Source organism: Podarcis raffonei, chromosome 5, assembly GCF_027172205.1.
Source record: "Podarcis raffonei isolate rPodRaf1 chromosome 5, rPodRaf1.pri, whole genome shotgun sequence".
In the NCBI taxonomy this organism is placed as follows: domain Eukaryota; kingdom Metazoa; phylum Chordata; class Lepidosauria; order Squamata; family Lacertidae; genus Podarcis; species Podarcis raffonei.
The window spans coordinates 60,348,019-60,368,786 of NC_070606.1; the positions used below are offsets into that span (position 1 = coordinate 60,348,019).

General features: G+C 48.2%; 1 protein-coding gene across 2 annotated transcripts; it reads left to right on the top strand.

The window, feature by feature from the left end:
- The first annotated feature begins 1,821 nt into the window (after window positions 1–1,821).
- On the top strand, window positions 1,822–19,617 carry CNNM1 (cyclin and CBS domain divalent metal cation transport mediator 1). 2 transcript variants are annotated; one of them, XM_053389540.1, is made up of 13 exons: window positions 1,899–3,480; window positions 6,765–6,908; window positions 7,757–7,897; window positions 8,321–8,490; window positions 9,656–9,755; window positions 11,205–11,252; window positions 12,531–12,593; window positions 15,388–15,554; window positions 16,175–16,343; window positions 16,649–16,765; window positions 16,858–16,974; window positions 17,271–17,379; window positions 18,963–19,617. In XM_053389540.1, exons 1-12 carry the CDS (start codon window positions 1,953–1,955, stop codon window positions 17,348–17,350), a joined length of 2,844 nt encoding a protein of 947 aa, XP_053245515.1. In that variant the 5' UTR covers window positions 1,899–1,952; the 3' UTR covers window positions 17,351–17,379; window positions 18,963–19,617. The 2 variants fall into 2 exon arrangements, with proteins under 2 accessions (XP_053245516.1, XP_053245515.1); XM_053389541.1 differs by lacking the exon at window positions 12,531–12,593 and having other exon boundaries at window positions 1,822–3,480.
- Window positions 19,618–20,768: the final 1,151 nt, after the last annotated feature.

Genomic DNA, 20,768 nt, shown 5'->3' on the forward strand with positions numbered 1-20,768 from the left:
ACATGACCCGGAAGCTGTACGCCGGCTCCCTCGGCCAGTAAAGCGAGATGAGCGCCGCAACCCCAGAGTCGGCCACAACTGGTCCTAATGGTCAGGGGTCCCTTTACCTCTACCTTAAGGTGCTACTGGAAGGAACTTTTTTATTTTGTTTAGACATAGCTTGTCATGTTTCCCTGCTCTGCCCTGCCAATGCTAAGTAGTGGCTACATAAAGATGCAGCCCTAAACAGGGCAGAATGTCATTCCCCTCCACTAATAATAATAAAATGGTCTAACAAGATGGTATTGCAATACGTTGAGGTATTTCTTTGTTTTTGTATTTACAATTATGTAGTATATTATGAAAAATAAAGGGTTTTCTTCCTAGGAAAAATAATTAATTGTACCCTGATCTTAAGCATCTTAACTTGGAAGTATTCCTATTAATTTCAGTGAAACTTACTTCTAAACACTTATATTAAATCCTGGAGATTTAGAAAGACGGGGACAGATTTAGTGTAACCAGATTAGAGATTAAGCTGATTTCATAATACCAGCAAAGGATTGAGGCTATAGTGAATCATCTAAACTAACATGTTTTTCACAAATGTGAATTTTTGTTAGCAAGACAGAATAACTTCACAAAGGGCTTTGCCAGATATATATCTTTCCTAAGGGTGAGCTAGTAATACAATTTTCTCTTGGCACTTTACTGGCAGTAGCATTCAAGCAATGCCCCCTTTTCCTTAGCTGCTAGGGGAAATGGCACACTTTCTACATGTAAAAACATGTAATTATATAATGTGTCACTTTAGCACTATCTATTTCCTTACATCTGTATCCCACCCTTTCTTCCATCCCAAGATGGGAAAAATGAGCTCACTAGAGAAAATGAGCTCGCAGTTTCCAAAAAGAAAGGGACCATTAGAGAGAGACAGTGGCTGAAGGTGCCTGTAATGTCCTGGCATCCAAATGGCACAAGCAGATTGTGAGGTAGGACTTTGGATGTGCTTCACGTCTGAGCGTTTATAGCCTCTTTGTAGTATTTGCCTTATTAACAGAAAAGCACAGGAATAGAGCAAGTCACACCATTGGTCTACCTAGTTTGGTACAGTTAAAGCTATGGTTTTCCCAGTAGTGATGTATGGAAGTGAGAGCTGGACCATAAAGAAGGCTGATCACCGAAGAATTGATGCTTTTGAATTATGGTGCTGGAGGAGACTCTTGAGAGTCCCATGGACTGCAAGAAGATCAAACCTATCCATTCTTAAGGAAATCAGCCCTGAGTGCTCATTGGAAGGACAGATCGTGAAGCTGAGGCTCCAATACTTTGGCCACCTCATGAGAAGAGAAGACTCCCTGGAAAAGGCCCTGATGTTGGGAAAGATGGAGGGGAGAAGGGGACGACAGAGGACGAGATGGTTGGACAGTGTTCTGGAAGCTACCAGCATGAGTTTGACCAAACTGCAGGAGGCAGTGGAAGACAGAAGTGCCTGGAGTACTCTGGTCCATGGGGTCACGAAGAGTAGCAGCAACGGGAGCAGCAGAGAGCCACGGCACCCATACTTTTGCTGTACACCAAGACGCCTTCTTAGACGGTCGAATGAACTCCTTGGACAACACCCTCCCCTGCCCCGGCCCGCGACGTCACAAGGGACCAGGCCAACGGATGATGGACGGAATTTCGAACTCTGGCTCGAAGTCAACTATTTGCATTCGCCTGAATCCGGAGGGCGCCGAGCAATCTGCACGCCTCCCGCCTCGCCCGCGCACGCTCTCGCCCCGGACAGCCCGGGGGGCCGTGGGCAGGGCTAGCCGGGCGCCGCTCGGCCAATGAGACACCCCGAGGGGCTGGCCGGCCCGCCCCACGCCCACGTGGCCCGCCAACCGCTCCCACCCCCCGCGCCGCCGCTGCAGTATCACGTGCGGCCGGTGGCTGCCCTTCGGAGCCCTGCTCGGAGCCGCGCGCCCGGGATGCTGAGGATGGTGGGCCAGGCTTGGAGCCGCTTGGGGCCCGCGCTGGAGCGCCGCAGCGCCTGCTGCTGGGGCCGGAGCCGAGGCGCGGTGCTGCTGCTCTTCTTCTCGCTGTCGCCGCGGCCCCCTGGCGGAGCGGCGTGGCTGCTGGGGCTGCGGCCGGAGAGCACGGCGCCGGGTCGCGTGTGGCTCGAAGGGGGAGCGCTGCGGGCTGTGGAGGGCTCCCGCTTCTTGCTCCGCGTCTATTTCCAGCCGGCGGCCGAAGGCAACGCGAGCGACGGCTTCGGCAGCGGCGGCCCGCGGCAGGAGAGCGAGCGACGGCTGGTCTTCGTGGAGCAGCCGACCAAGGCAGAGCGCTGCCCGGAGCGCAGCGCCTGGGCCTCGGATGTGGAGGTGCTGGGCCCTTTGCTCCCCGGAGGCTCGGCCGGCTCGGCTTTGGCCGAGGTGAGGGTCCGGGAGCCGCGCAAGGGCGAGTCCGGCGCCGGGCCCGAGGGGCGCCGCTTCTCGCTGTGCGCCTGGGACGGGCGCGCGTGGCAGCTGCACGGCGCGCGAGGCGGCTTCGTGCTGCAAGTGCAGGCGCCGGCCGCGGGCTTGTCGGCGGGCTTGGTGCCGCTGCCCGCCGAGGGGTGGCTGCGGGTGCTGGGCGCGCTGGTGCTGCTAGCTCTGTCGGCGCTCTTCAGCGGCCTCCGCTTGGCGGTGCTGTCGCTCGACCCGATGGAGCTGCGCGTGCTGCGCAACAGCGGCTCGGCGGCCGAGCGCGAGCAGGCGCGCAAGGTGGAGGCGGCGCGCGGCCGCGGCGGGAGCGGCACTTACCTCCTGTGCACGCTGCTGCTCGGCCAGGCCGGCGCCAACGCCGCGCTGGCGGGCTGGTTGTGCGCCTCGCTGCAGGCCGTGCACAGCCCCTTGCCCGAGGCGAGCCAAGGCGTGCCCTGGCTGCCGGTGCTCATCTGCACCGGGGTCGTTTTCCTGGGCGGGGAGGTGTTGCCCTACTCGGTGTGTTCCCGCCACGGGCTCGCCATCGCGGCGCACACGCTCTTCCTCACCCGCCTGCTCATGGCCGCCACCTTCCCGATCTGCTACCCGCTCAGCCGCCTTCTGGACTGGGCCTTGCGCCAGGAGCTGAGCATCTTCTCCACTCGGGAGCGCCTGCTGGAGACCCTGCGCGCCGCGGAGCCGCATGACCTGGTGAGTGAGGAGCTGGCCATGGTGCAAGGGGCCCTGGAGCTGCGCACCAAGGTGGTGGAGGACATCCTGACGCCCCTCAGTGACTGCTTTATGTTGCACTCGGATGCCATTCTGGACTTTGCCACCATTTCTGAGATCCTGCGCTCAGGCTACACACGCATCCCGGTCTACGAAGGCGAGCGGCGCGACAACATTGTCGACTTGCTGTTCGTCAAGGACTTGGCCTTTGTGGATCCCGATGACTGCACCCCGCTGCAGACGGTCACCCGCTTCTACCGCCGCCCGCTGCACTGTGTCTTCCATGACACCCGCCTAGATGCGCTGCTCAAGGAGTTCAAGACGGGTGAGGGCCCGGGGCCCCAGCCGCTCGCCTCCCGCCAGCATCACATGCCTCTCTGCTCCCTGCGTGCCCTGCTTGCGAGGTACCCTGGGACTCCACATTGCCCCCTCCTGCACTGGCCTGCCCTCTTGTCTTAGCTTAGTCTTGTCCTGCCTAGGTAATGTGGCTGGACTCCTGGGAGAGGTGCAAGGGTGTGTGTGTGTGTCTGTTTCTGTGTTCTTGTCATGCATGGCTCATGCAATCCTAATATTCCCTAGACCTTAACTGAGTAAGCAATGCTCTTCTGGAGCTGCTTGAGAGGGAATGCATTGCTGTGTAGGCCTAAGGCCTCCCCCCCAAAAAAAAACCCTGCACCCAGTGTGCATAAACTCATATGTACTGAATATTCTGCTCTTAGCTGAGTGATTCATGCATTTGCCATTTAGCCCTCCTTTCACAGCAGCCTGAACCTGGTCTGCCAGTTCTTTGCCTTCAGCAACTCTTGTAAGGAAGATGACTGTGCTATAATCTGCCTATTCCAGCTGAGTGTTAGGAATACAGCATGATATACTTGCTGTGGGCATATGAAGCTCCCAAGTCAGACTATGGGTCCATCTAGGTTGATACTGGTAGCAGGATCTTTACTAATCCTATCTAGAAATATAAAGTTAACCCTGAGACCTTCTGCTTGAAAAGAATGTGCTCTACTACTGAGTTATGGGCCGGTTCTCAACAGAGAGCCTACTGAAAATAGCCCCTCCCATGTCATCTGTGCGCATGCCTGCAGTTGCAAGATAACTGCAAAGCAAATAACCCAGCCGTGGCTTCTCTTAACACCAATTTAAAATATCACAGAGAACAGCACCTCTCATATCATATACAGATCCACACCAGGCGTTTAAGGCATATTTGGTGCACATTTCAAGGACATGACTTCCCTCAAAGATTCCTGGGAACTGTAGTTGGCTAAGGGTTCTGAAAATTGTATCTCTGAAGGGATCTGCAGCTTGCTAGATACCAGGTTGTTAGAGGGAAAACCGAACAGAAAAAGGTGCAAGAAACAGTAGGGAACAATACAGCCAGTAATCCAATGTGGTGCTCCAAATGCTGTTGGACTCCAGTTCCCATCAGCCCCAGCAAGGGCGGCCAGTAGTCAAGGATCATGGGAACTGTAGTCCAACAACATCTGGAGGACCACAGATTTCCCATCCCAAGTGTAGATTGTCCAACTAAATGAAAAAGATGGGCCAAATATCACTGGACTTAACTGGGATTGTGGATGAGTAGGTGGCATCCTGTCAGTGCCCAAAACTATAACTTATCTTCCTGATAACTTTTCCAGACATAGAGCCCATATTCCCTTGCTTTTGCTTTGTAACATGGTTGATTGTGCCTTGGATGTGCAATGCTGCTGTTAGGAAGGGAGAACAAAGGTTATAGTTTTACTATATAAACATCACATCAGACAACTTATTTTGTGTTCAATACCTCTCATCAGTTAGCATTGTGCACCTTAATTGTTAGGGATATGTGAGCACACTGAACCAGAGTAATACCATGTTTAAGATTTGTCCAGTGGTGGTTCTACTTAGTCATCCCTGAGTGATGCTAGGGGTCACTTGGCTGAGTTGCAGCTGGTTGTGCCAGACACAGGCAATCTAAAGCAGCTGCCCTTTTGAAAGGCAGGGAGTTTTATGTTTGGTCTTGAATTTGGCTTATTTAATCTCCAGGTGTGCAGTACAGGCTCCCCTGATGCTGTTCAGCTTTGCTCTGGCCATATGGAAATCATTAATACCCATTGATGTTGTTCAGGGTCACCAGCATTCACAATTTTATTGTGAACCTTGTGATATCTGGTGCCAAAGCTGCAGCAGCTGAAATTGTGGGAATTTTGCCCTATGTGGTTTTTTTTGCTTTGTTTTTTTAAATAGCATTTTTTTAGATGTTGCCTCTGCAGTACAGTTGAAGAAGTTCAGAAGCCTTGGAGCAAACAGCAATAACTGCTTCTCTCAAAAACTGATGAGGGGGTTAGTACATACATACATTGAAATGTACCCAGTTGTGTGAGCAGATGGAATGAACTCAAAGGAATCCTCACACTTAAGTTAGTATTAAAACGCATAGGCACCCAGTGGAAGCTGCACCTTTGAATGCTGTCCTGTTGGTGATCAGAAAGCATCAGAGTGGGTAGGAAAAGCTTAACAGACCCAGTCTTAACAGATAATGGGTCTGCACTGCTTAACAGCAAAGAGACCAAGGCTAAGCATTTATTAGATCTATGCATCTTGGCTCTCATTCACATCCACTTTGCTGAGAAATATTTGAAAGCAGCTTTCAGAACTGGCCACGGTATGGAAGCTGAGCTGCAGCCAATGCTAAATATGACATCTCATGGCCTGTCTTCATTGTTCCTTTTGATGAAGCTGAGCACAATCTTGCTGAGTCATGTTCAGTTTGCTTTCCTCTCAGTAGTGCTACTTCCTAGCAAATTATTCCCCATTTAGATGCTTTGGAATGTTCTCAAAGCAGCATACATTGAAAAGAGCAGCTGCCAGCATTTCCTCAGAGTTAGGTGCAATGCTCTGGGGGAAGAGAATCATATAGAAAATGAGAGGTAAGTCTGGAACCTGTTGTGTTTCTTCCATGATCATTGAACTCTGAAGCCTACATTCTTTGTTTCAGTACTCAGGCCCTGTTAAAAATGGAACGTCAGGATTTGTTTTTAATCACAGTAAAATAAAAATCATATGATGAACTGTTTCACATGCTTTCTGAAGTAGGAAGCCTAGTCAGCTCCCAAAGCATCTTCCTGGGCACCCATAATGGTCCCTTGTTTGTTTATTGAAGAGTTCTTGAATTAATGGCCTTTTCTGTAATACTTTAATCTTGATTTCAGTGTAAAAATAGGATGGGGCATCGTGTTGGTTCATTGCTGAAGGGCACCTGATTGTATGTTTTGTATTGTCACAGAATCAGTGTTTCCTTGACATTACTCTTTTCCTTCACACCATTATGGAACCTCTCACCTGTACCAACTATCATGACACCTTCCCATTCAGGTCACAGCCCTTTCTTTCCACAGCAAATAAGATGTATTCCCTAGACATACATTGCTTACCTGTCCTTGGCATGGATGGGATAAAATGGAGTGCTTTTGCTTTGCATACTCATTTCAGGAAAGGATTGCTACCCAACTGAGCACTTGAGTCAACGGGCCCTCAAATATCCTAACTCCTTTTTGTTGGGTGCAGTGGGGCAGTTCACTCAAACTACTGCTCAGCCTGCTTGTGTTCATTCTCTCATTGCAGGTAAATCACACCTGGCAATTGTGCAGCGGGTGAATAATGAAGGGGAAGGAGACCCCTTCTATGAAGTGATGGGAATTGTCACGCTCGAGGACGTTATTGAAGAGATAATCAAATCTGAGATTCTGGATGAGACAGACCTCTACAGTGAGTATTTGGAAGCACAGAGGTGACTGCTCCCCCAACCCTCAAACAAGCATCTAGAAAGAAGCAAGTTCAGTCAGAACCAGTTTTAATTTTCTCACTGTGATTTTGTGAATTACTGATCTCGCTGCTTGACAGAAAGTGGAGCTGCTGCTTCCCCCAAAGGTCTGAGGCAATGTTCCTGCATCAGAACTGTTTGGCTAAAGGATGGTCTACTAATGGCTTAAGTAATGAAACACTGGGAAAGAGCTGTAGGTGGTCAAAGAAGCAATGTCTTCAGACTTTGTTTCAATGTCATGATTCAGCTCTGAGGCACAGAGGAATTAACAGATAGCTCCTGAGGTTGTACAGAATGTCTTCATCTCACCACAACTAGTTTCTGCACTTCTGTGCTTTCATGATGTGCATCTTGTCAGATATTATAAAATAACCGCTCTGTGTTGCACTTGAGAGAAGAAACATTGGAACGGAACATCTTATGTAGTGGGAACTCCTCAGTGTGCAGAGCAGGGCAAATGTGTGCCTGTATTTTACTGGTCATTGCCATATAAAAATATCAAGATGGCTCAAGAAATCCACAAATGTCACCAGTCTTTGGAACTCTTGAGTTTGCAGACAGGAGGTTCCAGTTTCAGAACTTTCCCCCACCCCATCATGTACTCAACAAATAAAAGATTTGAGGAAAAGGAAGAGGAGTTGCATACACTTGAAATCTTCTAGCTGTCTATCTAGAGTCCCAGAAATCATCAGTTTTGTTTTGCTTCCAGGTTCAGGGGAAGAAGAGATGGAGACAGGGCACCATTTGTAGATTATCAGTGCCATAACTCTGTTTTTGCTATCCTGACTTTCAGCTGACAATCGGAAGAAGGAACGGGCACCCCACCGGGGTCGGAAACCTCATGACTTCTCCATTTTCCGACTTTCGGATAGTGAGATGAAGGTGAAGATCTCCCCGCAGCTGCTACTGGCCACCCACCGCTTCATGGCCACAGGTACCCAGCCCTTCCAAAGCACCTTTAATGATGAGGGTCCAGTCCTTGCCTTGAGCCAGTGCTGTCAGCAGCCATGATCCCTGCATACCTCAAGGAGCTATACTCTTCAGCTTTCCCAGCTCAAGATTCGGCCTGCTTTATGGTACAGTGGAAATTATTTGAGCTCCCATTTTTTTAATCTGGAGAGAGAAGTTGATGGGTGCAGGGCACAAATTTTGCCATGGCTAGCAGCCTCCCTGATAAAACTAAGCCAAACCTGCACCACCTGATTCCATTCTCCGAACTGGAGAATTCCCTCTTTCTTCTTGAGTTTCCATGGCACCCTTAGTCACCATTTTGGGTTGTCGTTGGCAGATCATAGAAGGCGTAAAGCGCCATCTCACAAACCTCGAAATTATTTCCTTTCCCATTTTCCCCTTGCAGAGGTCGAGCCCTTCAAGCCCCCGTATCTCTCGGAGAAGATCCTGCTGCGGCTGCTCAAACACCCAAACGTCATCCAAGAGATGAAGTTTGACCACAAGAACAGGCGAGCCCCTGAACATTACCTCTTCCAGCGCAATCGGCCAGTTGACTACTTCGTTCTCATCCTACAGGTTGGTCAAACATTCCTTGAGAATCCATAGTCCCAGAGGGACTATAGCACAGCTATAGTATAGCACAGCTACACCCACCCTTGGATCTACAAGGCCTTACTTCCCCAGCTGGATTTTAAAAGTGCTGCAGCCTAGATCAAGGAATAAGGCGTTGGATTCCAGTTCTTTTGCGCTAAAGTTGACGATGCTCTAAATTTGCTACCGGCGAACCACCCATAGGAAGTCCTCTTACACATGGGTGTAGCAGGATTTATTGGGGGGGGGCAGAGCTGAGTTATCTGCAATGCAATTGGTCAGTTAAGTATTTTTATTTATTTACTTGATTGGGGGCAGCTCCCCAGCACCCCCTGGCTACGCCCATGGTCTTACAGTTACACTGAATCATCTAGATCAGTATTACACTGGCTGGCAGTGACTCTCCAGGGTTTAAAGCAGGAGTCTGTCCCAGCCCTACCTGGATATGCCAAGATTGAACCAGAGACCTTCTGTGTCCAAGGCAAATGGCTCTACCACTGAGCCACAACCCTTCCCCACACTTTCATCTGCATATTCAGCCTCATCTATAATAGGTGGCAAGTTTAGTGATGTTTGTAAGGTGGGTAGAAAACCAGCATGCCAGAGCCTCGCCAACAGGTAATACTTACCTCTTCTCTCTGTTTTAATAATGTTGTTTACAAATCAATATTGGGGGGAAACAAACATCTTGTTAGCTTGAGCTAGGCTTATGGCAGCCAACCACTAGATACTCCAGTATACTTTTCTCCCTGCCCAAGGCTGGCTTTTATCCTTAACCCCCAACCCTGGAATCATTCTTCCTGTGTCCCTTCTGTTGATGCTTCAGACTCCTATCAGGCAGTCACTCCAAACCTATCAGGTATGGACTCTCCTAGTTTGTCCAGGGGCCCTCACTCCCAGCTTTTATGTGTCTCCCATTATCCTGTGTTTTTTCCTACTGATGCCCCAACAGCCTTGGCTCACACCTTCTGCTATCTACTTTTATGAAGGAACACCCACACGTATCTGAGTAAACAGCCTTTGTTTTGGTTCAAAGCAGTTTTCTAAGATGCACTGGCTTTGTTTTTCTTCCTCTCTTTTTTTTAATGAATGACCAAAGATTGTGAAGACAAGGATTGAAGTGCCTTTCCATTGTTTTATGCTTCTTCAGGGGAAGGTGGAGGTGGAAGTGGGGAAGGAAGGCCTGCGTTTTGAGAATGGAGCCTTCACGTACTACGGAGTCCCAGCTATCATGGCTGTTGTCTGCTCAGGTAAAAATCCAGAGCCAGCCACAGAATGAGTTGAAGGAAGCCCCAAGGAAGGGGCTTTTGCTGATGGCAGCGTTTGGCTTTTCACAGAAATGCAGAATTATCAAATTGTAATAGGGCAGAAAGCGAACAAAGGAAGAGGGTATGCAAAGGTCTGAAAGTAGAGCAGAAGTAATGGAGAAGGCTTGGTAATTGTGCTAAACAAGCCTGGGGGCCAGCCGTAGTCCTCCCAGCCTGTCTATCTGGCCTGTTAGGATTCTTCCCCAGAGTGTTCCTGCTTGGCTGCAGTACTTCCTTGAACTCTGATAATGCCTCTTGCTTCCCCAGATGGAGGATAGAGGGAGGTGGAGGAATGTGTGCAGAAACTAGCCTACTGTACAAGGGTGAAATTTAGGTTCATTGCTCTGCCCACTACTGAAAGGAAGTCCCCCCACCTCTGCCCAACTTGGCAGCCTTTCATTTCTGGCCCTTACCCTGAGCTTTCTGGAGCCGCTAAGCCCACACCGTTGAAGGCTCTTCTCCATAAGGCCTAAACGCTTTTTCCAATCCAGTGTTTTGACTTCAGGTACTCATGAACTCAAATTCTGTGTTGCCCTTTAATTCTGTGCTGCAGCCACCTGAGCATGTACAGTTTGAACAGCCTTGCCAGAGGGAAATGGTCAGTGGTGAAATGGAAGTCACTGAGCTTCCTGTTCACATGGTTGGCAGCAATCTATATGGATTCTCATGTAGATGTGGAAGAACAAGCCCGCCCCCCAATAACATTTTTGGAACTGCAGTATGAGAAACATTAATGGAAAGTCAGAAGGAGCAGTGTCTGTGAGAGGGGTGCTCTCTTATCCTTGTAAGCCTTGCATACACTAACAGCATCGCTGTAGCAGGGGCTGCCAATCTGTGGCCAGTCCAGGCAGGCTGCAGCTGGTATGACCACCCTGGCATTCCATTGTTGGGATGCGTCCAAGGAAACAGGGGCAATTTGCAGGCCCCCAGCTGGCTCCAGCCCACCAGCCGGTAGCCAGGCGATCTCCAGTCCTTGGCACAGCATAAATCAGCGACCCGCAGCTTCAGAACTCTTCAGAAGCTGGAGCACGCTCTAATCAGCAGAGTAATTAACTCTTCGCAACAGAAAGGCGGACAGAGGCATATGTAAAGCATATTTACAAGCAGTTTATTCAGCATAGATCAAGACAAAGAAAACATGTCTGCTCTCCTTCATATCTAAGAGCAGGAGGCACTAAGCAAAAGCTATACACAAAAGTTCCCAGCAGGCTGTGCTGGAATGTAAACAGACATTCCACATTCACAACAATCCACATATCTGTTCCTCTTAGGTGAAACGGAACATCGATATCCTAACATTCAGAGAAAGGGTATCTTCCCTGTACTGGGTAGGGCTGGTACTACAAAGCTCTGACTTGAGACTCACCTTCCATCTGCCTCCTGTTTTTTCAGATAACGACGTGCGCAAAATGAGCAGCTTGGCCGGGTCGTCTTTCTTGTGTACGTATTTTCTCCCTGACCTAATCTTTTGCTGATGTGGATAATGTGGAGCAGGACTGCTCAGGCAGGACATCCCCTGAAACACCCAGTCTGGATAGAAGACCGGACTTCCTACCACTCCTCCCTCTCACATCCCCTGCCCCTTGTCACCATCCCCCTTCCCAGCCCAGAACAGGCAGTCCTCGTTTTCCCAAGCTGCACCCAGAGACTCTGCTGGCCATTATTTACTAGGGTCCTAACCTCAGCCACATCCAGCTCTTCACCCCACCTTCCTATCTCTTCATTCTCTTCCTCTGCCTCTACAGCCAATCAAGAGGCAACGAAGCCCTAAGCCCCTCCTGCCCACATCTCTCCTGTTCTGGATTCAGAAAAAGCTGGAGCTGGTCCTGCACATACTTAATATGTGTGGTAACTTGATCAAGTATGCATGTATTGTGTGTGCATAACAAATATCCTTGCTCACATGCAGAACGCCCACCTTCTCCCTCAAGACAGTAATGCTCCATGCAAATAAGGAAAATCTGTAGGAATAATAGTTATGGCCCCTAACCTTGGGTCCATAATCTCTTTTGAATGCCCAGAAACAGTCCTCCTCCTGTCGGCATACCATAATATATAATTTAGTGCCGCCCAGTGGTGACTGGCGGAGTTGCATCATGGTTCTATAACAAATGCTCATGACATATTTATTAAAACCTCTTTTTTCCATTTGTCCCATGATTTCAAATCATGGGTCCAAGAGGGTTGTTGCTTCTTCTTTTTATGGTCCCACCAGCTTTACCCAGAATTGGAACAAATGCCAATCTGCAGATTCAGCAAACAAACAAAACCCCTCTAGCACCTATGATTTGAAATCGCAGAGCAAACAGAAGTGTGGCTGGGCCCTAATTATGATGTTAGGTGAGGCATTGTGTCTGTGAAATAATGTTGGTAGCATATGGAGTGAAATCTCTTTTCAGGGTCCTTGTTCTGGATATACTCCCCCCTCCCCCCGCCCAGTCTGGAGAGGGTTCTCCATAATATAACCCTACAATACTACGGATACTTAGGCCCTGATCTAGATCTGGCAGTTTGCCTGCCAGACCTTCCTACCTGTTCACTTTATAAATAGCTGCAGGAAAGACAGCTCCACTCTCTATCTGTGAGCAGCTTGCAACTTTCCAAGCTGTAATTCTGTTGTCTATCCAGCCTAGTTCTTTTCTGTTCCTTCTAAACACTTTCCCTTGCTCCTTCCCCTGCCTCCTGGTTTTTGTCTCCTGATTCTGGCCCCCCATCTAGTGCCTGTGTCCGTGTCTCGTACCTTCGCCTTCAGCAGAGGGGAATCTCTGGCTGGCTCCCCAGGTAACTGTATACATAGCACCCAGCAAGAGTTCCCATGCTGCTGCCTGCTGATCCTTTTTCCAGCCCTGCACATTAGAGTATGGAAGAATACACACTACACTATCCTGCAACCTCATGATTCTGTGCTTAAATGCGAGCCCTTCCTCTAATTCCACATATCGGCATATACTCTACATGCATGCAAAAATGAACACTCTTCATATTTTTGCATGTGCTGTGCTTCTCCACAACTGTTACCTATTTGCCTGTGCTGAGCGGTGATCTACCTCAAAGGCTGCACATAAAACACCAGGGATAGCCACTTTCCCATAATTTATCATACACATAGAGGAGCTGCAAACAATAAATAAATAAATAAATATAAATCTGCATGTGTGCATATACAGAATATGTGCATACAAATCCATATACAAATGTGTGCATATGCAGAAATGTGTTGTATATGTTTCTAGAGATTCCAAGGAATACGCTCAATTGGCCAGTTCCAAAATTAGGGTCTAGGGACATACCTCCTTACTAGATGGGTTGTGGTCTCACTATTGCAACTGAGCTGTGCATGCTTTCTCGACAATAGAATTTCAAGCAATGTGCATGGTGCCCGAATTAAGAGGGACCTTCTTACATAGGGGAAATGAGCTAAGAAAGTGCCAGTCAAAGAAGAGGGGGAAAGCAAGGATTGCATGTGAAAATGGTAAACATGCATTTCCTGTGTTAATCTTACACAAACAGCAGTTAAAATATTAGGAAATTGGGATTGCAGGGAGGTGTTATAGGGAAATTTTGTGGAAACAGTAAGGTGGGGTTTTTTAAAGTCACTGTTAGAGACATTTCTGCATTAAATGATGTGGACTCCAGTCTCTGAAAGCTCTCGCCATAAATACTCATTAAGGGCCACAAATCTCTTCTTACTGCAGTAGGTATCCTACAAGGTGTTTGATGTGCTATGGCTTGCAAGAAAGGGAAGGGAAGGGAAATCAAAGAGACAAGAAAGATTAGGATCAAGGGAATTAGAAAAGTGGAGAACTTGACATGAAATGTTGCAAGATAGAATGCTCAAAAGACAGGGTGGGGATAACGCTGCAGAAAACACGAAGCTAAAAATATGAATCTTAGCTAGTGGAGAGAATGAAAGAATATAGTGTTAACCAGCTTTGTCAGTAATAAGAAAACAGGAAAGTGTGGTGTTGGCAGTGTTGTAGAGGAAAATGATAGTAACAAAGGATATTGAAGTAAAATCCAATGCTATATGTGCTGTGTTAATAGGTTTTAGGCTGGTGCTCTTCATAGGCAGGAGAAACACAATCTTAAATAGGGAGTAGGCATTGCTTTTTTTCAGCCAGAGCTCAGCTCTGGCACCTCTCAGGTGGGTTCCATTGCCATTCATAAACAAGGGAGAAGTTCATGGTGATCTCTCCTCCCTGTACTGCACAGGGAAGTTTGAGGAATGAGTGGAAGAGGAGAGAGGATGCTTACTTTTCAACTTTCAGAAACCTCCCCCCTTAATACATTGTAATAAGTTGTTCAGTTTGGCAGCTGATCACCAATGCCTAAACCAGCCCCTTGAGCACCATAAAGCAGTATGGAGGGAAGGTTTCTGCATGGAGAAAGGTCTCCCCTGAACAGTACTAGCAGACTCCTGTTCCAGGCTGACTGGAGCCCTGGTTAAAGTCACATCTCTTAGCATGTGGGAATCACACACCTCAACATGTTGATGGGTGCATGCTAAAACAGGCAGAAGTTCCACTGAGGTGCCCAAATTTCTAGCAGGAGAAGAAATTAAGCAGATCAACAGCCCACTTCTTGTTCTCAGAACTGCTCAATGCTGCCCAAACTGCTGTAGACAAAGGTGCCACTCAAACCTGCAAAGGGTTGTTTGTGTTTGTTATCTATAAAAGCCATTGATTTAGTGACTCCGTAGGAAGCAACACTGCTACATGCTCTCAGGCTCATTTGGAAAACCTGAGCCATTTCTGTTCCTTGTCAAGCAAGAGAGAGCCAGCAATTTCTCCAGTTTTTACTTCAATCTCTTCTTGCTCTATTCCCCATCAAGCCTGCTTATTTTTGAAGCAGGCAGAGCTACAGTGGTGACCTGAATCCACATCATGTGAATAATCCCTCAAATTTTCCTCTTGCTAATATCCTCTCTGCATAGTCTTGCAGCAAATCAGCTTGAGAAGCATGGCGTGGGCTTGCGTGCTGTTGGCTTTTTTGAAAGAGCAGATGTTGGTTTAAAGCAGGGGTGGGTGGGGGGAAATCCTTCATTAAGCAAGCTGCTCTCTCCAACCCTGCTGCCTGTTGTATTTATTATCTGCCATGTCCCATCCCTGCTCAGCATTCTTTCTCCTTGAGCAGGTCTGTGACATTAACCCCAGAAGCTACCCTGGTCAGGCCAGCCCTATCGTTAGGCAAAGTGAGGCAGTTACTTCGGGTAGCAGAATGGAATGGAGAGCTGTTCCTCCTAAGTTGCCCAGCCATTCCCATCTGCATGCACTTCATGAAGCCTGCTGCTTCAGGGCCAATAGAGGACCCTGATCACATCACCACGGTTTGAAGATTCAGCTGTCAGCCTAGTTGACAGCTGTATGGAAAGAGAGAGGGTACATTTTGTCCGCCAGCAAAATGTTTTGTGCTAAGCCTACCCTGGATTTCATGGCTGGAGGTGATTGTGGCCAAATTTACATGCCAGACTTGAGGAGGGACTTGAGAAATGCTTCCCCAAGAGCCTGCACATTAGCCATTGCCTCTTCACTGTGAGGGATAATAGTTTTGCTCACTGCTTCCTCTTTGTCTCTAGTGAACCAGTCGCCATCCCGGTGCAGTGGATTAAACCGCTCAGGCGAGTCCCCCATCCGAGAGCGCAATGATTATGGAGGCAGCAGTACCCAACTCTACAGCAGCAGCAACAATATCTACACGCCAGATTACTCTGTGCACATCCTCTGTGATGTGCAGTTTGTCAAGGTATCTGCTGGGCTGGGTGACTGGAACAAGTGCAGACTCCTTGCCGCTTCTTTGGGCATTTTGTGGTACAAGGCTATCCTATATGTGAAAGCTGTTCATCAGTTGAACAGTCAAGTAACATCAACAGCGTGCAGAATGGAGCTGATGCCTGGTGGGATTTCAGCCTTGAGTTAGGTGGACAGAAATGAAAAGGCAGAGCAAGGTTTGATAAAGAAAGATGGAAGGGTTGACGAATAGCACATCACACAGAACTTGCAAGGCTCTGGGCTTCTGTAGACCTGTTTGTTTTGAGGCAGGTTTGGGCATCCTTGTAATCCTTTGGTTGCTGAGGCACAGCTGTCTTTCCCTGAGGATAGATGCTGCCAGACCAGACCAAAGATCTGCCTAGTCCAACACCCCGTTTCCTACCAGGGGCCAATGGGAAAGCCAGTAGCCGGGCATGAAGGTGGCAGTTTTAAAGATAGCGAAGGCGGAAGAGATGTTGCAGTGAAATGGAAGAACTTCCAATAGTTGAGTTGCAAAGGGATGTGGACGTGGGTTGTAGCAGAAGATGTAAGGTGGATTTTGGAGATGAACAAAAGCGAGTCATCTGAATATGGGTCGTTCTCTCCCATGCCCAGATCACACGGCAGCAGTACCAGAATGCGCTGGCTGCCAGCCACATGGATAGCTCACCCCAGACCCCTGACATGGAGGTTTTCAATGATGCCGATTCCACAAAGGCGCCCACCGTCAGAGGCACTCCACAGACCCCCAAGGACGACCCTGCCATCCTCCTGCACGAGAGAAGTAGGTACAGCTTGAGGCATGTTCTGACCGTGCGATGGTGTACAGTAATGAACACTGTGGTGAAGCACATTCGCTGCCGATTTGGACAAATTTTGCATGTGTAAATTGCATGTGTGCCCACCCTGGAGCAAAGGCTCAATGTAAATTAAAACCAGGTCGAATGGGAGAAAGCTAAATTAAGTGATAACAGCCCACCTTTGACTATATCCTTCACACTGATTTGTTGCCACTCTGTATCACACACCTGAAATGTACACATGTCCTGACACACTTGCTGTGGTGGTTTCTCCTTCTGAACCCTGCAGTTAGCCACTCAGACCTGCATCTTAAGAGCCCGACAGACTCCGTGTTCCTGCACATGGAGGGAATCCCTCACATCCAGGAGGAGGTGGCAGGCTGCCTAGAGACTGGCACGCAGCAGAGTAAGTATGTTGGGAGCACGGTGGCATTTAGGTGGGCCAGGAACAGGGAGAGAAGCGTGTTGTACCTAATCTTGGATATTGTTGCCTTACAGAAAACGAGGGCTGCCTTTTCAGGCTGGAACCTGAAACTTCAAGCAGAGAAATGGAGATGAGCATATCCCCAAGTGGCCCAGAGGAGCCCCTGGGCAAGAAGTTACTCCGGACCCTAAGTAAGTCACATCAAAGATCCTGGAGGGGGCAAATGGGGGGGGCAGTTGACGCAGCTGTGCAGTTATGACCACTTGAGTGTAGACCTGCTCACCACTGGGGAGTGATAGTGGGGTGCAGCTCCTAGGGAGGAAGCTACCGAGAGGCTAGATTCACCAGCCACCAATCTGCTTGAAATTCCCTGAGCCTGTGAAGTCGCGCCCGATGTGTTAGGCCCGAAGGGTCTTGTACCCTCCCATTAACATTGCCATTTAAAGCTGGGCGCTGGTCTGCAACATTGTACTCCTTGACATTGCAGGTGGGAGGAGGAGAAAACCGTCAGCAGATAGCGAAAAGAGTGCAGATGATAATTCCAACTTCACACCTCTCATCACATGAGTGGCAACATGGCCTTGCCCCGCCCACAGGTGAGTGGCATGTGTTGCTGTGTTCTTGGCACTGCTGGTCTCTCGTGAAGCTATGTACATCAGCTGTGAGCTAGGCACACGAGTCTCTGCATGTGTGTGCGTGCACACACACAAATACCATTCTGTTAACTTCTTGGTATATGGGATTTTTCTATTTCTTCAGTGGTCCTTCACCCGTTTGCTGTGCAATCCCAGTACTGAAGCTCTATTGTGCGGTGGTGTGGTTTTTTTTATAAAAAAAATAGCATATCTCATTTCATGAATGTGTACTTTGGTGGTGTTTTAAAGAAGTATGTTAATTGTACAATTCTCTGCTGTGCAAAACCAGTGTTAGTGTTCATCCGGTTCCATGTATTCTTGAGAGGGAGAAATTGGCTTTCTGATTGTATCACATTAAGAATAAGTGGACCAACCACAGAATGTGTTTCCCCAACCCCTAAAGGGGGTTGTTCATGGCTTGTTCATGGCTCCAGATATCTGAAAGAGGAGTTATTATATTTTAATGGTTATATTTTATATGAGCACCCATTATCACTGGTCAGCCTTCTCCCTGCTGTGCTATATTGCTCAGGCAGCTGCCAGCTCCAGAACCAAGTCCTTTAAAGCAGGAGTTCCCAAAGTGTGGTCTGCGAGTTTCAATAAGGTAGTCCACAACATCTGTAGTTTGTGGTTGAAGATGAGAGACAGCATATCTATCACATTAAATATTCCTATTGCTTTTGATTGATTTTTCATTGCTGCTTTTACTGTTTATATTGTATTTTATTGTGTACATTCTGAAACAGTAAAAAAGCAGTGAAACTGCAGTTTTAAATTGTACATCATCTAACATATCATATTACACTTGCTGCAACAAGTAGAAAAACCAGGTTTTTCAAGACCCTTAGCAATTTTGTGGTGGTCTGTGGGGTAAACAAGTTTGGGAACCTGTTTTTGTTTTATGGGAGGCACTCAATTCTGGAGGTGGTGAAGGCATTCCCTCCCCCTTCCCTCCCATATGAGCTGTCAGGTGTTTGAGCAAGTGAATAATTTCCTCCTTTCCTCCATTTCTTTTCTGCCCCATCCCCAGTTCACACATGAACATTCCACATCTCGAGGTGCTCTCATTAAAAGGTGATTTGGGAATGATTAGCCTTCACCCTTCTTTACCGCTTTAGAAATTTCCTTTCTCCAATCTCTCCTTTTTAGGCTCAGCTACCATCAGCAGTCTGCAAGCTCATGGGTTCCTGCCAGGTCATTCTTGGGTGGTGGTGATGGTTTTTTATGTACTTCCCATTCACCAGCTTTTATCGTTCTACAGACCTTTATATCATTCTCAAGAACCTGTAAATCGCCATGTTCTTTTTTGGAGTGGCCACGTTTTCCTTCAAAACCAACAGGCGCTTGAGAGGAATGTGCTTAGGGCACACTTGGCTCTGTGTGTAATGGGCCCTGTGCTTTTGTCCAAGCGCTCTGTGGAGGGGGCCTGGTTCTGAATTATCACATACAGGGGGCTGCATGAAACACTGTGGCAGGGGCAAAGAGGTTCCCTACATCTAGTTTACTGTGCTGAAAAGCTGTTGTTGTTTTTCCTCCTCTCTCAGGTCTGCAGCATGACAGCCGACTGTGACAAGATCCATGTGTGCGTGATGGCACCTGCTTCTCTGTCTCACATCAACTATCCCCTACCTCCAGGGCTTGTGGTTCAGATGGCAGCCCTTTGAGCTTGAGAGGTTGCGCCAAAACGCGGAGAAAGCTGAGCAAGGAAGGCCCAGCAAAAGAGGTGGAAACGAGAAGGCGACTGCCAAGTGGTGGTGCGTGTGGCTCCCTGTGGGTCGTCCTAGCAGGGCAACGTCCTCACCATCTCAAATCTTACTTTCATGGGGTAATGCCCAGAGGGAGGGGGTGCCACACGGTCAATCCCCCTTCCTGCTGGAAGTGCCCACCCTTCCTTATGCATGGTCCAGCACAGGGGGCCCCAGTGCATGTTTGTGCAGCCAACAGCATCATACCATCTGCTCCCTCTTGTATTCATGTCTGTCTGGTCATTATCCCAGATCTGTTGTTCCAGACCCGTTGCTGTTTGTAACCAGCACCAGCTGGCTTTGGGCTGGCAGTCCGAAGGGCAGGTCAGCGCACTGCTCACCTGTCACCTGTGCACACTGAGCAATCTTGTCCTCCAGGTTCAGACAAAAAAAAGTTTTGACATCAAGCGTCTGTCAGGGAAAAATAAAATGTTCTTGTTTTACATTAAATCAACCCCTTTCACGTGTAGCTTTTGAGTATGTTTTTGAGAAAGGGGCAAACGTACATTAAACGTTCTGGTGTGAGGGGGCACCAAAAGCCCTGGTCTTAACATTCCTGATGTTTAGTGGTCAAGCTAGAGACCTGAGTCTAGCAGGAGCCATTTTCAAGCAGGTTTTGTAAATGTATTTTACTGGCGAAGAAGTGTGGCTGGCATCACACAGATTTGGAACGATTTGCCTTTTTCCCCTGTGTCCAGGCATCTGGGGTGACAATTCCCTAGCTCCTCCTTATAACCTTTTGTTTCCAAGTGAGAAGTGGCTTTTCATGCCAACTCCAGGTCTCCGGCAAAAGCATGGAAAACAGGCCTGCACTGCCTTTGCTGTAGCCAGGAAAGCATTGCTTCATTCTCTTAAATAACTGCCCTACTTCTCCTTGCTTATCATAATCCCAAGGGACACCCTTTGTCTTCCTCTAAAGCTTGTACACTATCTGTTAAATTTCTGCTCTGAAGAATACCAGAGTTTCCTTTGCTTTATCTCTAGGTCAATATATTAAAATGCTCAGTTCCATTAACTCCTTGCAAGGCAACACTTTGACTACAACAGGGATTGGGAACCTCAATCCCAGGGGCCCGTTTTGGGCTCTGGTCTTTGGGACTTTCCCCAGGTCACACCCTGTCCTCAACCATATCTCTTACCAGCCCTACTTTGTACTCTCCTTCAGTGCCTTTTGCCTAGCTGAAATGTGTTCCCTGACTCCGATAATGCCTATTGCTTGCTTAGAGGGTGTGTGTGTGTAAGTAGCCTATTGCAGCAGTTAAAAGGGAGCAGCCTGCTTGCTGCAGGATTCACCTTAGCTACTCTGCTTGCTTTTACCTCCGGCTCTGCCCACCACTGTCATGTGCCACCCATCCCCACCAGTGCCCAGAAGGGAATGCTGCTCTCAGGCAGGTAAATTCTCATCCTACATCATTTCATACTCAATTTGGTTAATGCCAACTTTTGCAGTCAAGGTACCAAGATGTTCTGCTCTCCTCTAGTCTTCTTAAGCTGGAATATATCCTTTATTGTAGCTATTATTTCATAGGACTGTAGAATTGTAGAGTTGGAAGGGACCACAGGGGCCATCTAGTCCAACCCCCTGCAATACAATAACCTTTTGTC

Excerpts from the sequence above, each read along its gene's own strand:
- CNNM1 (XM_053389540.1), top strand. The coding sequence starts at position 1,953 with ATGCTGAGGATGGTGGGCCAGGCTTGGAGCCGCTTGGGGCCCGCGCTG. Across the intron at positions 7,898-8,320 it reads CCACCGCTTCATGGCCACAG|AGGTCGAGCCCTTCAAGCCC; the intron begins GTACCCAGCCCT and ends TTCCCCTTGCAG. Across the intron at positions 15,555-16,174 it reads GTGATGTGCAGTTTGTCAAG|ATCACACGGCAGCAGTACCA; the intron begins GTATCTGCTGGG and ends TCCCATGCCCAG.